At 35.9% G+C, this 18,699-nt stretch overlaps 1 protein-coding gene across 1 annotated transcript in view; it reads left to right on the top strand.

The window, feature by feature from the left end:
- LOC150095850 (tachykinin-like peptides receptor 86C) overlaps positions 1-18,699 on the top strand; it is a 123,161-nt gene that overhangs the window by 100,448 nt on the left and 4,014 nt on the right. The window contains exons 3-4 of the mRNA XM_090409331.1: positions 2,521-2,671; positions 7,197-7,393. Coding sequence (XP_090265457.1) covers positions 2,521-2,671; positions 7,197-7,393 — 348 coding nt within the window. The remainder of the gene's footprint in view (positions 1-2,520; positions 2,672-7,196; positions 7,394-18,699) is intronic.

Raw genomic sequence — 18,699 nt, 5'->3', positions numbered from 1 at the left:
GCTAGGTAGAGGATTTAGCGTGATTCGTCGCTCGTGATTCGTCCCACTGTACACGTTCTGTGCACCACCGAAGACGACGCTGCATATTGGTTAGGGTAATGCGAAGCTTGCGTATTGCGGTCCTGCCATGGAAATCCATGAAGTGACCCACGGAACTGAATGTTTTTGTGCAGATGAGTGTTCCCGTCAATGCCAGGAACCTCGTATTCAACGTGTCTGCCAACACATAACGGTTTTTACATATCATCCTTTGTAGCACCCTACATTCAGGTTCGGTGAGTGTGACGAGTCGTCCACTGCGGGTAACACTTACAATTGACTTCATAAGCTTTTTCACCTCAGTATGATATCACTGATTATTGATCTGGGATGGACCAATTTGTCAACAATTTGCCAAACAGATAGGCCTCCAACATCGCATCCTATCGCAACGCTTTCAAACTCCGCCAGTTCTCTTCTTGCAGCCATTTCACCGGGAGAGAGCATTGACTTGGTAGCATCATATTCCTTCACTTTATACTGGCTACAAACACGTGACTCATTATATGACACGATGCATCTTGCCTATGGGAGTGTTCGCTAACTTCTTTCCAAGCAGCATATATGTTAGCCCACCACGACACTAATATGTTACAGTTTCCAAGATTTTGTTAAGAAAAGTTATGGATACACCACTTATTGAGTCCAGTTTAGTTTAATTCTTGATTTATTTTTCAGTGTAGAGTCGCATTCAGCGGGGGCAATAAATTACTATCTTAGACAAATGTAAAAGTGCTATATTTTTCCGTCCATTTCTCATTTTAGATTTAATTATGGATAGCAAAGAAAAATTTTTGGTACGACAAACCGTTCTTCGTGCTTTTGCTCATAAGCGGTATGCAAAAATAAATAAACTTGTTCTTTACCAATTATTGGAGATCAGACAAGTAAAATAACGAGACTTGAATATGTTACCACATACTGTGAATTGCACAGTATGTGGTAACAAACATGATAAAGTTGGGCTTAGGATAAAGCTCGCCTAACTATTCTATTAAATAGTTAGGGAGAGCTAACACGTTTCTTTCATGGTTTTGAGAGTTAATGTGTTTGTTCAAAGGTTGCTAATTTATTAAACCAGGGTTTAAAACGAATGACCAAAATCTGGAAAGAGATTCAATATCATATTTTAATGGAATCCGAAAAAGTGGTTCCATTCTAGAATCAGTACGGGGAACTGTTCGTCAAATGCTTAACGAGACATTAAGCATTTGACGAACAGGCCGTCCTCCTGGCTTCCGGTTCCATGTTTATTCTCTCAAGTATGGGTTATATATATATATATATATATATATATATATATATATATATATATATATATATATATATATATATATATATATATATATATATATATATATATATATATAGGTGTAAGAATAATTCAATAGAGCAGCAGTAGTCAACAGAACAGAAAATTCATAGCAGCAGCAGCATTAAAATACCTATAGAAAACGCAGAGGGCAATTCTGTAAGAAAGTAACTAATTAACTGGAATGCTCTCCTCTTGATAGCACGAAGAATTTTTAAAGAGGTTTCTGATGCGACATTCCAAGAGTACAGTACTGTTCTCTTGGCGTGTTGAACTGCATAAAACTAGTCCGGTAATTTTGATATTAGTATAGAGTTAATGTCTATGAATTCGAAAAGTAGTGTCCTGATTGAAAAATGATACGAATTTTTTGGAGGCAGAGGGCGAACGGGGGCTCATGAATTTTATATATTTATCCAGGCAAAGGATAGAGGATATGTCAGTCTTAGAAGAGAAATCTGATCTTATAGAGATCTGCGCATTATCAAAGATATTGATTTAATCCTCGTTTTGACCCTAGAGAGACTACTTTTAATTGTGGATGGTCGATAATAATAATTATTATTATAATTATAATTATAATAATAAAATCAACATCAAGAAAAAACAAATAAGGAAGCGGTCTGAGAAAAATCATAGACTGGTTCGTAATAACATAGTACTGTTAAGTGATGCGTTTAGCACGCGCGCTCTAAGCGGAAAACTTTTATTCATATTAGGCATTTAGAATCCTTCGGAAAAAAATTGTCAAGCTATCTCAATTTTAATTTCAATCGGACCATTTCAAAAGTTTTGAAATCATATGAAGCAATAACTCCGTTCCGTACTGATGTAACGTAGTTGGATATAAAAGAAGTATTAAAAATGTGTCCACTTAAATCAACTCAACTTTGCTGTCAAATGGACAACTTCTAGTGGAAATAAAATTCTAAATGACAGTAATTAGCACGATCTCGCTGAGTGGAATTTAATTAACTTTGGTTATCTGTATTAAAAATCCGTTCAGTCAACTGGATCGATTTTTTCTTTCCTTAGAACCATTTTAGTGACAAATTTAGGCCAAATACCTAAGTATATAAAGCCAAAAAAGAATTCTTTTGCCCTGAAAATGAAAAATATCATACATGAATGCTATACATCAATACAATTGTTTATTATTGATTTTTCAGATACAACGTGATCATCCTCTTGCTGACCTATGTCGTTCCAATGATATTCATGGCGGTCACCTATACTTGGATGGGTGGAGTACTTTGGGGAAGCAAAGAAATTGGTGAACGAACGGAACATCAAGCTGAAGCAATTAAATCAAAACAAAGGGTAATTATATTACGCCGTAAAATTGTAGTAATATGTAATAATAAGTGGTGTCATTATCATAACTGCTTTCTGCAAAATACTGTAAGTACCAAAGTATATAAACAAACTTGTTCATATACTGTATATACCAGATATACTTCAACGATATAAATTTGAGTTTATTTCGGTGAGAAAGAATATAAATGCCAACACAATGAATTACAAATATGGTATATGAATTATGGCAGTAGTCGAATTGATTCCCGTCTACACTGATGAATTCCTGTAATTTACATAACTTTATACATTTGGTCAGAAATCTCACATATACTTTGTCAGACTTGATCCTATATATATTCTAATTTCATTCTTCACTTCCCGCCGCGATTGTCCTAAATTAAAAATGTCATCCTCCTGCTGAACAAGCTCTTAAGCGAGAAACCAGAAAACCTAGCATAATCTCGAAACGAAATATTTCACAAAAATTCACGGATTCCCGCCACTCATAGTGGTTAGAGATTTGCTTACAAACTTCCAATTTAAACTTAGAGAATCTGAAACATAATTACAGATGTATAATACATCTAGTTGCTGCGGAGTTAAATTCAAATAACATTTTTTGTGGATGGCATTTATTTCAACAATTATCGAATTTGAATGAAAATGTAATTATTAACCTATTAGGCAAAATGGCCTGTTGTAGTCAAGTAACTCTTTTCATAGGCCTGATCTGTGCTATGTTGAAGCGACTGATCCTGTAGCTATAACAAGTGAGGTCTTGACCCGTCTTTTCGTTTTCCTGCTGGTCTCTTTCCTCTTGGGATGTATCAAAAAATCTGTAGAGGTATCCTGACCGATATTTCTTCACATCCGTAATCATTATCGTCTATATATGCTCGATAGATTGTGTTATATCTTTGTTTTCATCTGATCACGTATTTCCAGCACTTCTGCTTATAAATTTCATTTCAATTGATGTAAAAAGAGTTTATTTTTTTATATTGTTTTCTGATGGTCCAGGCTTCATTCCCATAGGTAAACAATTGACTTGCTAATATCTTGTATGCTCTTCTTGATATGCCTCTGTATTTTGTTTACTACAAACGCCAGTAATCTGAGTGCTCTGTTGTACTTTTGAATGTCATTATTAATGTCATTTTCGTATAAGTCAGACTATAACCAAGTTAATTCAAAATAAGTAAGTTACTTTCACAAAAATAGCATTTCCAATATATATTTTCCTTGGAAATGGTTCCTTTATTTGAAAGGCCATAATTTTGGTTTTTACAGTTGATATTCTGATATTAAATTTTTCATCAATAAGGTTTTAAACGATGTACAGAATTTTGTAATTCATCTTCATTACTGATTAGGAGTACCTGATCATCTGCACATAACAGTAGGTTAAGGTAGCACAAGAGGCACTGGCCTAGGGGAGAAATGGTTTTGGGGCGCCAACATCGTAAAAAAAAAAGTAATAGTATTAAAGAGGACCAGAGAGTCGAAGCGTTGGTGGTACGAGCAGTGTCCCCCAAAATGCTTTATATGCACTTTTTTGGCAATAACTATAAACTACTTTTAGCAATAAAGAATTTTATGATGCCTGTCTTGTCTTACAATGCGTTGATAAAACTGGCCTAGGGGCGCCACATACTTTCGAGCCGGCACTGGATGCAATTCTTCTTTAGTTTTTTTAAACTTTCATTATCGTGAAGAAAATCAAACTGGTGAGACTAATAGGAAGTAGTTCAGTTTCCTATTCAGAGCCTCTAAAAACACTTATGTGAAAAAAACATATTTTGCTAATTCGTTATTTACTGTTCTATATTATGTTAGGGGGGGTGTCATCTTTGCAATTCAAGTGTATCTCCTTGCTAAGTGATGAACAATCTTTCTGTGAGAAGAATGTATTAAAATTATTATAAAATGCACAATTATTAGCCTTCCGCCATTTCTACTAGCTGTTTGTTTGCCATGTATACTGATTAATGTATTAATTTACTATCCAGTATTTAAGTCTCCCATCACTTAGTTATTTACTGTGTTCGTTATTTGTTGCAGGAAGGAGTAAAGGTTTTCATTAAATCCTTCATCCCCTTCCACTCGTGCATATAAAAATATGCACGAGTGAAATGGGACACAGCCTAGCCCAACTGCCAACCTCACCTTCTCTTGGTATACATAGCGAGGCGATGGCGATCGTCGCAGCGGCATAAGTGTTTCATCATACCAGAAGAAATGCTAATATTATATATACCAGTCCAGACGCCGCAAGAATGTAACATGGCACTCCCACTGGACGTACTGTTTCTCGGCTAGCAACTGACTGGTAGGAGCATTCAAATTGCTTTAAATTCCTAAACGCGATGCTGGTGCCATGTTACAAAGTTATACAGATAAAAAAAAAAGAAAGAAAAAGAAACGGTAGTCAAAGAAATATATGCAAAGAGATGCATGCATGAAATGCTATTAAAAATAGAATATATAGCGGATAATCCACATTTTGACATAACTGAAACTGAACAAAGAGAATACTTTCATGAAAAACTGAAAAACACACGCATAATATATATATATACTTGAGTTCATAGAAACCGCATCACTTGCTGTAATTATGTTTTTCGGTAATTAAATTTGAATGCCTATTTGAAAAGGAACAATAACACAATAATTGTCACAAATAATGAAGAAGGTAATATAACATTTTATTTTTGATTAATATTTGGCTCTTTTTAGTACAAGATGTGACATAATTAGGAAATGATAACAAACTTGACAAATTTGCAAATATTTTCAAATGGAGCGGACAATGATATTTTCACTGGAAAACAAATAGCGTTATCAAAATTTAGTTCACCTATACAGTTTTACTAACATTCAAAGCCAAAAATTCTCTTTTTGCTGTTGCTGCTTGGCATCGGCGGGGCATTGAAAAAATCAATTTCCTGATGGATGAAACTGTCAATGCATAATTCTATACCCTTATAATGGCTTCTTGGAGCTTCCGAAGTGTTTTCAACTTCTTCTTGTGTATTTCAGTCTCCATTTGGTACCACAAATTCTCAAAGGGGTTGAGATCTGGGCTGTTTCCATGCCACGGAAACAGTCGCTGAATTCAGTGTTCATTGAGCCACTTATTAACCTTCAACAAAAACTAGAGCTTTTTAAAGTGCTAAACTCAATTCGTATGGTACATTTTAGCGTTATAATAGCATTACTTACACTTTTTGCCCTATGACAAGGGACAGAGTCATTCTAAAAGATGCAGTTCGTCATTACGATAAACTGGTCTCTGATAGTAGGCAGCAATTCTTCTTCTAAAATTTTCTGGTGCACTTGTACATTCACTGAACTTTTTGTGAAATGCAAGCGACCAACAACGTGATACGAGATGCAGCCCCAGGTCATCTGACTAGCTGAGAAGTTGACTGTTGGTTCCAGACAGTCAGGGTTGAATGTTTCCCCTGATCGACTTCGAACTATCTGTCTACGATCGGCGCACTGCAGGTTAAACTTCTTTTTTTTAATAGATAGATATTTTTTATTAAGCTTCATATTCGTCCAGGTTACGAGATGCATAAAGTTACAAAAAGTTATGTAATGCATTATCATTATATACTCATATGTATATTCATATAATATACATATATACTATAATTCATATAATATACATATATAATATTCATATAATAAAACCCTCCACCTCCGGTCTCATACGGAGGTGGAGAGTTTGCACCTGGAAACTTGGATTTTTCCTCTCGCATTTGGGCAAACCGGCCAGGAGAACACATCCAATTTACATACAAAGAATACTTATAGGCATAGGACTAACCAACTGTAAGTTATCCTAGAATTATGGTTACGAAATCCAAGGATACCTGGAAGGTCATGATCATGATCATTTCCTTAGTTGTTGTTTTTTTTCTGTTTCAGTTTATAAATGTAAACGCGATTATACAGATATATTTTATGAACTAAAGAATACATAACAACCGGAAATCTATAATGGATATAATTAGGGTTACAAAGCATTATAATGATATAAATATTGGTTCAAATCTCAACTAAATAAATAATAAAATAAAATAAAAAAATAGAAAGAATGTAATCTGTATCAGCAGTTAAAGATTGCAGAAGCGAGAAGAGGTGTCTTTTACTATCATACTTTTCAAAAAGAAAAAAAAAATGAGGACACCAACTGATGAAAGTTTTTGTTATTATTGGTTATCGGAGTAAGTCTTCTCTGTTTGTGATTTTTTTATATCCGGGGATTCATTTTTCATTCAGCAAATAGTTTACTTGTACTTTTTTAAAGAATTTTCTTTACATGATTAATGATTCTTCTTTTCTGTTCATCTTCTATTCCAAGTGCTGGCCTGTAATGTGATTTCCTATTATGCGCTTTTGGTCTAAAAGCTAAGGTAATGAGAATATTACATGCTACACGCATGGCACACAGAGTAGATTCCTCCACTTCTCTTCCTTATTCTTCATTGAAATAAATGTAGAACGTGGAAACTTTTATGAACTTTCGATTATATTACAGGTGGTTCGCATGCTCATTGTGGTTGTGTTGATCTTCGCCGTGTGCTGGTTGCCGTATCATATCTACTTTCTCTACACCTATCACGATACAGAATTCGTGAATACAGACTACGTGCAACATGTTTTCCTGGCGATGTACTGGCTCGCGATGTCAAATTCAATGTACAATCCTATCATCTATTGTTGGATGAATGGAAGGTAAGTACATATTTTGTTATTCATCTATGATATTCATATCACTATATTTAGTCCTTCTTTATGTTTATTTATGAAATAACGAGGACTCGGTTTTGTAAAAGTGGTCAATAGATTGAACAATTAACGAACACTTTATCCTATATATATATATATATATATATATATATATATATATATATATATAATCAGTAGTTACTTTGACTCAGTGATTGGATACTTAAAGAAAATTAAAAAACATAAAAACCATAAAAACCCTGTGCTATTATAATAGACTGAGAAGTCAATCCTCCTACGGCTAGAGGAATTTCAGAAAGACATTTCATATAATAGAGTCAGAGCAAGCGCACTCTCAAGTCACGTCTTATTTTCAGTGAACACAAACGATGAAGGCCGCCAACACGGAGCAGATTAGGATGCAACATCGAACGTTTATATTTGTCATGATGAAGTGGAATGGCGCATAGTTGAGTCCAGAGAAATTGTCCTAGACTCGTCTCATATCAACAGCAATCTTAGTTATAGTCTACCTGGCTCGCATAGTTCTGCCATTAGGTACTGGTGTACGCGTGATCTCATAGGCTCGCATTTGCACAACAATAGAACTACAGAACGGACTATAAAGACAATACAAACTTAACTTCAGTTCACAAGTCTGTTATTATAAAAACACAGTGTTTTTTTATGTTTTTTATGTTTTTTATGTTTTTTATGTTTTTTAATTTTCTTTAAGTGTTACGACACATGAAGAAGTCATTTTTGACGAAACATGTTGTGTGCTCCAGTGAATTAACTTGTTATCTATTTCTCGGTTTCAGTCAGTCAAAACAAAAAGATGAACATATCCAATCACCGAGTCAAAGTGACTACTGATTATATATATATATATATATATATATATATATATATATATATATATATATATATATATATATATATATATATATATATATATATATATATATATATATATATATATTTGCGGTGATGAAGAGTTAATTGCAGAATGAATGATTATTTGACTCCACATGGATAAGATTGAAATACTCCTCTTCTATATATATATATATATATACATTTGTTTAAAATTATAAACATAACAATCTTATGTACAGGATTAACTGGTTTTTGGTTCTCTGCAGTCAGACAGAGAGGTTACATGCTCATACTCTTGTTGAGGTATGTTACATCGAAATATAAGTTATAAGGTGAATTACATTTTTTTTTTTAAATTACAGCCATTAACAGTTATTTTGACGATACTCTATAACAGGGGTTCCCAACCCTATGCCCGCGGGCACCATGGCGCCCGTCGACCAATTTCTGTGTGTCCGCCGCTGTTCAACCGTGTGCCGCATAGTTTGAAATAATCACGCAACAAATCATGGCATGTTATATGACGCATGCGTTAATGACACATGACGAGTATTAAACGCATACAATGTAAAGTAGACGCGCATTCGAAGTTGTTCATTCCAGTTTAAGAACTGGAATATCATCATATTCTCCTAATTATGAAGCAGTGGCCAATGAAATGCAATGCCAAAGATCACACTAACTTACATATATATATTTACATTTTTATATAATGTAAATTTTTAAGTAATAAAACATTTGATTATAATGTAAACTTTGTATGTATTCATTTAACAAACGAACTAAAAAAATATGCTTGAAAAAATAGACGGTGCCCTTCGCCCTATCGGTATTTTAGAATGTGCTCTAAGAAACAAAAAGGTTGAGAACCCCTGCTCTATAAGAACAAAATCTGACATGTATCTGTAAGAACATAACAGTTACTATAGGACAATATTATCTATTTACATTAGGTTGACAGCTGATTAATATTCGCCCTGTTAAGCACGAAAAGTCTTTCTTTCCCCTTTCCTTGGGAGAGGGTAATGTCACTTCTATACTGGAAAGTGCACTATGATGCAGTTGCCCTGTTCAGCCAGGAGTTGTTTCCGTGGATTCCAGTCTTGGTGGAAAAGATCTAAGGTGTTGTTTTGCCTATGGTGGTGATGCTCGTGTAGGATCCGACTTCTCACCTTTTGTTTGAAGGCTGCAAGGAGTTGGTCAGCTGCATCTCTCTGTGAAGTTGCTGTGCTGTCTGGTCTTGTATGTCTGAGGTAGAAGTTGCACATTACCGCTTTTGCGGTGATGAAGAGTTAATTGCAGAATGAATGATTATTTGACTCCACATGGATAAGATTGAAATACTCCTCTTCTGTATGAAGACTACCAAAGGTGAGAGCATCCGTTTCCCGAGACAAACTGATTAATTGGGTGTTGACTGGGCATTCCAAGTAGATATGCCGGACTGTTCCTGATTAGTAGCAGAGCAGGCAGTTATCTGAGACATCTGAGTTAATTTTTCGTAATATAGATGGAGTGGATAGTACGTTATGCCACATTCTTCACTGAATATCTACGTCAGGTTTGATGGCTCTTGTGCGATATGGTAGGTCCCAATGAAATAGTGTTTGATCAGATGATGCAGGATTTTCCAGTAAATTGCTTTGGTTCGACTGTTGTGTTAGAGAGCTGTAGATTTTGTTGGTGTTGCTGGGTGCAAGTTTCTCCCATGAATTATTAGTTTTTATCAGAAAGATAGGCGCATGATCTTCTCAGTTAAGAGGGCTAAGACCCTCTTCTGTTATGCTATCAGGCATAGCTACTTAAAAAGCGGCCTTTACAGTGTGTATCTGCTCAGACTAATTCCCATATTCCAGGTTTTCGAGCGATTTTGGAAAGCGCCAGGTGAGGCGCGGAGAAAGAATTTCACCCAAGATCCTCACGCCTCGCCAGCTCCATGGAGGAAAGAAAATCTCTTTCTGAGTGTTCGGGTTTCTTACCATCATGCATCCCTTCCTTTCAGGAAGGGATGCTGTCTTCACTGTGTGCTGGAGGTTTAGCTTCTTCCATCTTCGAAGGGCATCTTTGTAGAAGTTTGTTAGATTTACTGGCACGTGAGCTGTCTATATATAGATAGATAGATATTTTTTATTTTTTTAAATTTTTTTTATTGTAAACATAACAATCTTATGTACAGGATTAACCGGTTTTTGGTTCTCTGCAGTAAGACAAAGAGGTTACATGCTCATACTCTTTTTGAGGTATGTTACATCGAAATCACTTATAAGGTGAACTGCATAATTTTTTTTTTAGATTAAGGCCATTAACAGTTATTTGACATAACTGTTAATGGTTTTACTTTATAAATATAAATACTGTATAAGAACATAAAATCTGACATGCATGTGAAAGAACATAAGAGTTACTATAGCACAATATTATCTATTTACATGAGAGTGACAGCTGATTAATTTTCGCACTGTTAAGCACAACAATCCTTCTTCCCCCTTTCTTTGAGGGGGGGGATGATCTCACTTCTATGCTGAAAGTGGACTATGATGCAGTCGCCCTGTTCAGCCAGGAGTTGATTCCGTGGATTCCAGTTTTGGTGGAAAAGATCTAAGGTGTTGTTTTGCCTATGGTGGTGATGCTCGTGTAGGATCCGACTTCTCACCTTTTGTTTGAAGGCTGCAAGGAGTTGGTCAGCTGCATCTCTCTGTGAAGTTGCTGTCCTGTCTGGTCTTGTATGTCTGAGGTAGAAGTTGTATATTACCGCTTTCGCGGTGATGAAGAGGTAATTGCAGAATGAATGATTATTTGACTCCACATGGATAAGATTGAAGTACTCCTCTTCTGTATGAAGACTACCACAGTGAGAACTGCGTTTCCCGAGACAAACTGATTAATTGGGTGTTGACTGGGCATTCCAAGTAGATATGCAGGACTGTTCCTGATTGGTAGCAGAACAGGCAGTTATCTGAGACGTTTGAGTTAAATTTTCGTAATATAGTTGGAGTGGGTAATTAATACATTATGCCACATTCTCCACTGAATATCTGGGTCAGGTTTGATGGCTCTTGTGCGATATGGTAGGTCCCATTGAAATAGTGTTTGATCAGATGATGCAGGATTTTCCAGTAAAGTGCTTTGGTTCGACTGTTGTGTTAGAGCCCTGTAGATTTTGTTAGTGTTGCTGGGTGTAAGTTTCTCCCATGAGTTTCTTTCCATATTCCAGGTTTTCGAGCGAGTTTGGAAAGCGCCAGGTGAGGCTTGGAGAAAGAAAGAATGTCACACAATACCCTCACTCCTCGCCAGCTCCATGGAGGAAAGAAAATCTCTTTCTGAGTGATCGGGTTTCTTACCATCGTGTTTTGGAAGATGGATTCCTTGAGGATTTCAGGAAGGGATGCTGTCTTCACTGTGTGCTGGAGGTTTAGCTTCTTCCATCTTCGAAGGGCATCTTTGTAGAAGTTTGTTAGATTTACTGGCGCGTGAGCTGTTGTCATTCTTAAGGTTGTGGAGAGAGAGAGACCTCTATTGGCAGAAGTGAAAATATATTCAGTGGTGCATTTGTGTGATATTTCCTGTTGTAGGGTATTAAGGAGAAATCGAGCGCGGTACATTGTTATCCTGTTGTCAATGAAGCTCAAGTTTTGTCCTCCATCTTTGAGAGAAGTACATAACTTGAAGTAGGAAAGCCAGTTTGTTTTGTTCCATATGAATCGATAGATGGTTGACTTTATTTGTTTGATGAATTGCACTGGTGGCGTGAGAATCTTTAGTGTATGCCAAAGGACACTAGTGGCTATTTGGTTAACGATTATTGTTCTCCCTCTTGTTGAGGCAGAGGCTCGTATTGCTGCCCACTTTCCTAGTACTTGCTTGAAACGTTTGTTTAGTGTTTCCCAGTTCTGATCCACATAAGAGGTCGTGTTTCCTAGGTAAATCCCAAGGTATTTGTTTCGCTCTGTGGACCAGGTACCAGACATTTGGGAATCCGTTCGGTTTGTCCATCTGCCACACCATAGTCCTGTGGTTTTATGTGTGTTTCGTTTGGCTCCTGAGGCGGCCTAATATTGTTGATATGCCGTTTGTATGGTATGGAAGTCCTCTTCTTTGCGGGCTATGATTATAACATCAGCATATGCTGTCAGGGTTATGGTTTGGTAGGGAAGTTTAGGACGGGATGCCCTAAGCAGCATGCTGAGTCTACACCAAAAGGGTTCAATGGCAATTGTGTAAAGAGGACAGGAAAGTGAACAGCCTTGTTTAATACCTCTGCTGTATGGTACAGTTATGGTAAGCCAGTTGTTTATTTTCATACAAAAGTGTGCCTTGGCACACATCTTAATAGAATGAATGATGCCTGAGCCAAAGCCAAAAGCTTTCAGACCGAAAGCCAAATGCGGTCGAAAGCTTTCAAAAGCTTTCGACCGCATTGAACACCCGAAAGCTTTTTCTTGGTCTAGTGTTACAAGACCCATTGTTTCACTGTTGTTGTTGGCTATGTTTATGAGATCCCTTATGAGGTGTAAGTTTTCGTGGATAGATTGTCCAGGGATGGAATAGCTCTGATGGCTATTTATTATTTCGCTCAGAGCGGGTTTAAGTTTGCTGGCAATGGCTTTTGATATAATTTTACAGTCGGTGTTTATGATAGAGATGAGTCTCCAGTTTCCTAATTTCGTCGCGTCTCCTTTCTTTGGAATGAATTTAATAACAGATATTGTCATATTGAATGGAAAGCCATTGGTATTCGCGTCGACAAATACTCTGTACAGTATAGGTCCAAACTGTTCCCAGGACTGGTAAAATTCAGTGGTGAGCCCGTCTATGTCAGGAGATTTATCTTTAGGTAAGGAGGTGCAGGCAGTTGTCAAATCGTGTAGCGTGATGGGGAGTTCTGTGTTACGCCTTGTTGTTGGTGAGAGTCTTTTCACATTGGACAGAATTATATTCGTGGCCTCCATAGATGTTGGCTTTGTATAAATTTGTGTAGTACTGCAAGGTATATAACAGGATTTCGTCATGATTTTCTATGATGTTTCCTCTATCTGTTGTTATAGCAGATACAGTGGTGCACTCTTCTTGGCGTTTTTCTAGTGAGAAGAAATACTTTGTGGGTGCATCTGCGAAGTTAATGTGTTTGCGTTGTGCTCTTATTAGTGCTCCTCTTGCAGAGTGCTCTAGGTGTGAGAGTATGGTGATTTCTAGGGCTGGTATTCCTCAGATTCTGGATGATGCAATTGCTGCTGTTGTTGCAGATTTTTAAGGACTGAATGCTTATTCAAATTTCTCTGGTGACTATATTTCGGGTAAATACCCTAACTTTGGATTTAAAGAGTGACCACCACTCGGAAATTGATTGGGAAGTAGGCATGAGAATTTCGATATAGATTTTGAAGGTTCTCAGATATTCTGTATCCTGTAGTAGGCTGTCGTTAAATATCCAATATGCTCCTCTTTTGTGTCCGGTGTGGCTAGGAATGCAAATGCTAAGAAGGATGGAATCATGGTCTGATGCATGAGATGGATGGTATGGGACTCTCCTGATGTAGGGTATTGTGTGCATCGATTTGTAGTAGATATATGACTACATTTATTTTAATTGACAACGCAACGTTTCACCCTAATTGCACAGGATTTCTTCAGGTGTAAACATACAAACTGGTAAACTAGTAGACAAAACAGTAAGGGCCAACAAAGGTGACAACTGTTATGCAGTTATAGAAGAGACTGATGCTATTTTGAAATATTTTCAATTGCTCAGAACTCTGTGTGTGTTTGCACATTTACGTGAACATGTTTAGCTAATGAAATCTAGGATGTACTCAGACAAGTTGATGCTTGGGTTAATATTCACGTGTAGATCTAATGTCATTTCCAAAGACTCCAAGAATTTTCTCTCTCCGTTGTATCATACCAACGGTGTAATAGTTCCGATTTATCCCATAAAACCCGATTTCTCATTTGCGAAGAGTCTTGTGGGTCAACTGAAGAAAGCACATGTGATAGCAAAGCTGAGGCTTCACTTCTATGGTATTCTCGAGCGTGTCGTTCAATACGTTGTTCAATTGATTTTTCTATCTATTCATAGTAAGATGACCGGCAATCGCACTATAGCCGATAAACTTCCGGATATTGAAGTGGGCTATGTGAAGGTTTTATGGATGGGAGTAGTGAGTAGTGATCTCATCTTGATAAAGTGGATAAATACTACTTTGATTTTATATTTCTTAAGTATTGTTGCTAGTTTTATGGCAAGAGAACTAATACATGGAAGCGTAATGAATCCTCTGTTTTCTTCTTCATTAGAAATTTTCTGGTATCGTTTCGGTTGAGTAGTCTGGAGATGATGTGGTCATCATAGCCATTTTGAAGGAAAGTGTTTCTTAAATGTTGAAGTTCTTTAGCTAGTTCATCCTTGTTGAACTAGGATGAACTAGCTCAACAAGGTTTGAAAAATATTACACAATTTTTCGAGGTGGCTAATGATAGGAAGAGGCGTGTAGATATCTGTCAGTATGTGTAGACTTTCAAAATATAGAGACTTTTAATTTACCCGATTCCTTAGTTAGTAGAAAGTCCAGAAATGGGAATGAACCATTAGATTCTAATTCCTGAGCGAATTTTATGTTAAGGTGTTGCCCATTCATGTGCTCTTGAAAAAGCAGAAGTTAAGAATATACATTAACCTACTTTTTCAATAATTTGGTTTATGGTGATATTCTTCTAGCACCTTGTTTTCGAATGTTTCCATATAAAGATATGCTAAAACTGGCGAAATAGAACTGTCCATGGCTAGACCAGAGTTCTGTTTGTATATTGTATTTTTATATTAGAAATCTCCAATGAAATACAGTGTTTGAGGAGTGCCATAATCTTTTTAGAGGATTTATCTTGTAGCAGTTCAAGTAGTCATCGATAGGAACATTGGTAAACAGATGAACTACATCAAAGCTAGCTAAAATGTCATGTCCATCAAGGATAAAACTGCTGATGACTGAAACAAAATACTCAGCTTTTAACAAAGTATGATGATTATCCTGTCACGCATTTGAGTAGTTTAGCTATATGTTTAGCAGTTATGTCGGAGAATCTATCCCTTCTACTATTGGACGTAAGGTGTGTCTACTTTATGAAGTTTGAGGATCGCGTGCAGACGTGAAGGAAGTGGATGAAGAAATCTGAGAGCTAGTCTCATTTCTCTGCTCATAGATTGTTCTCAAAACGTTACTGGTACGATTTTGAAGCTCTTAATAGGAATGATCCATAATGGAGTAAGTGTCAGTATTAAGAAGCTGTCTAACTTTGTAGTCATAATCATCTTAGACAAGAATAACCGTAACGCTTCCTTTGTCTGCAGGCTGGATCACTATGACAGATTTGTTTCTAAGATTATTGAGAACAGCTCGTTCTAAAAGTGAAAGATTATCAATAGAAGATTTCGCTGTATTTATGGCAGGTGCTGATTTGAACCGAGCCAGTGATGCCTCTTGTGAAGTATCGTCTATCTTATCTCCACATGAGATAAGATAGACGTAGCTCGTTCAACTTTTGCTAACAAAACTTGTTTAGGTACTTTCCGTGGGAAAAGTTAAGGCCCTTGCTGAGAACAACTTGTTCCACCGTAGATAAGACATGCTTGGATTTAGTAACAACTGTTTTTTTTTTGTTTTTTTTTCAACGAAACGTTGATTATGGGATTTTATCTTCCGTATTTTTTCTTTTTTTCTGGCATTCATATATCACGTTTTAAAATCAATTTAGTTTCATTATATTCATAAATTCTATCCACTTGTCTGTTGAGAATAGAAGTTACATTTTGCCAGATTAATGGCAAATTTATTTTGAAGTTAACATCAAGAATGCCAAGAAGATGCTTAGTATCAGCAATGCGTCATTAAGTAGCACTTTTTTTTTGTTTTATTATATGTGTGGAATGTTCTTTCTCCTAAATGTGACTGACGATATATTCATATCAACTACAAAATTTTTTTAACAAAATGAAAAGTACCATTTATATGCGTGATAATGTTCCTCCTTCTCTTCCTCCTACAAAGTTGCCCAAGTGTTAAGAAGTTCCTACAGCAAGCGTGTGCAACACATCTGCTCTAAAATCTCCTGTAGGAATTTACATGAATAATAACATCCTTCAAACGACGTCTATCAACGTATTATGCAAAATTAGTAAGGCAGCGTCTTATATTGTAGTAAAATGATTTAGGAAAGAAGCAGAAAATTTTAAGAGGGTGAATAGCAAGTCATTAGTACTGAATCCAAAGATATATGTTATGAGTCAACTCGAAAAATTTTGTATATGGAGCAGAATTAAGAATACTATGGCATGTCCTTGTGCATTTCTAATGAAGTTGAATGAGAGTGCAAGTCGAGAAGTGTCGTAAAATCTGTCGTCATTGTAAAATAGAAGTTAAGGTTGTATGTAAGATGGAAAGAAAGGTAAAAGATTAATTGATGATCAAAGAATATGCGATTTATAAAAGATTATGAAAATTAATTTTTCAATTTCTATATTCAACTAATGTCACTTGTTCTGTGTCAAGGTTCATCCGTTAATGATGACCCACGACACGACCTGCAAGACCTATTGAATGCAACAAGCTTCCAAAAAATAATATTATTCTTGCAAATTTCCAATAATAATAAAATACAGTGCTCGACAATCTTCACTAGCTACGAGTATAAAATATATTACTCGATATTGTCTTAAACTTCAATAAACAAAGTCATGAGCACTGATCTCATTGCTATACTCCAGTTGTGTGAGGTTAACCTAGTGAATTTCAGTAACACTAAAACCAGTGTGTTTTATTTCTCAATAGTACCCGAATATCTTCAAGCAGGAGAGGATTTCACTTATTCAGCTACTTATACCTACAGTCCTTCTTGGCACAAGCATGTCACATCACTTAAGGAGATAGATGAATTTCACTGCCCGGTCTGAAATGGCTTGAAAAAAAAGTTCCATATGTGATGTATGGAGAGGTTGTTCAAGTTATCTAATCCTTAATCTATCCACAATATTAAAGTGCTATGTTAACAGCGAGATTCACATAAAAAAAGATCCTTTCCCTCCATAGCCTCTAAGAAATTTGGATATTTGGGTGTCCTTTTCTGCTACAGACATTACGTTTAACTGTGCAGTTCCTAACACTATATAAACCACACATTCGCCCAAACTTCTATTTCTCACATCAGCTCGTCTAGCGGTGCAATTGATTAATAAAATATTTAGCTTCCGTGAAGAGATTTTCACTCTTTATAACTTTATAGTTTAATTGATAAACTGACCTGCAAAAGTTCTCTAGTAATTTAAATCTTCACGACAGGTACAACACCTTGAAGGTGTAGATGCTCGAATATCTTTACCAATTAAATTAGATGCAATTCTATATCTTTTAAAATCTCATGTTAAAAAATCATTTTTTTAAAATCAATGCTAATTTCGTTTTTTCCTTCTTAATTTACAGTATATTTTATTCCAATAATATTTGAAGTTCCAGTTGATTATGATGCTATTTTAAGCAAATGAATTTATAGTATGTATCTTCGACATATGTTTCTATGATTATCTGTTTCCAAGAAACGTTACTTAATTTGTTTAAACTCTGCAATTTATTCTACAGTATAAAATATCAGTATGTATAATTTCTTATAGTTATCGGACGTTAAGTGAAAAACCAGATAGCAGCTTTTGGAAAGTAATAAAGCCACTGAAGTTATTTTAAAATTTCTGCTTGAAGTCTACACTGTGTACCCTTAAAATAAACACGATACGAAGCTATTGAATTCTCTCGTTACAATATTTACATATTTCTCTGGACCATACACAGTTAATAAGTACAAACACTTTGAAATGACAATAATAGCTGCTTCCTAGCAAGTCGATGTTCAAATCATCAATTATGAGAACAAATAAGCAAAATACCCCGTTAGTCGATCCTAAATTATTTTTAATAATAAAATAAAAACGAAAATGCTAGCGCTTATTAGTAGACAACATATTTGTAATTTTCTGTCTTCTATTACAACTAATATTTCGCGCTCCCCACGCTTGATATGGCAATGTACAGTTGCTCAAAGCGATATATTTTCATATCCTCTCTTGCAATACTGAAAGAATGACTCTGTCTGTGTTTTGTTTGCTTAACTGCCAACTTTAAATCATTAAAGTACTAGCATTGCCTCTTAGTAAGTTCCATAACTAAGTCTGTATAATAATGACTTATATAGATTCGATTCTAGTTATTGAGTAGAGAAATGTTTCCTAGGTCTTTTTGGATTGAGAACCGCAGATGCTTAAACACAAATGGATAATCCATTGAATATCAGTGTAATCCGTGGCCCCTCAATATAAGGACGCGAAAGTTTAGAGGACTCAACCAGGTCCCCATGTTGCTTGAAGATATGATAACAGGAAGCAGAATACCCAG

Source organism: Typopeltis vanoorti, chromosome 19 (genome assembly GCF_054136105.1).
Source record: "Typopeltis vanoorti isolate ZY-2024b chromosome 19, IOZ_Tvanoo_1.0, whole genome shotgun sequence".
Lineage (NCBI taxonomy): Eukaryota > Metazoa > Arthropoda > Arachnida > Uropygi > Thelyphonidae > Typopeltis > Typopeltis vanoorti.
The sequence above is the reverse complement of the archived record's forward strand: the minus strand, read 5'-3'. Positions and strand labels throughout refer to the sequence as shown.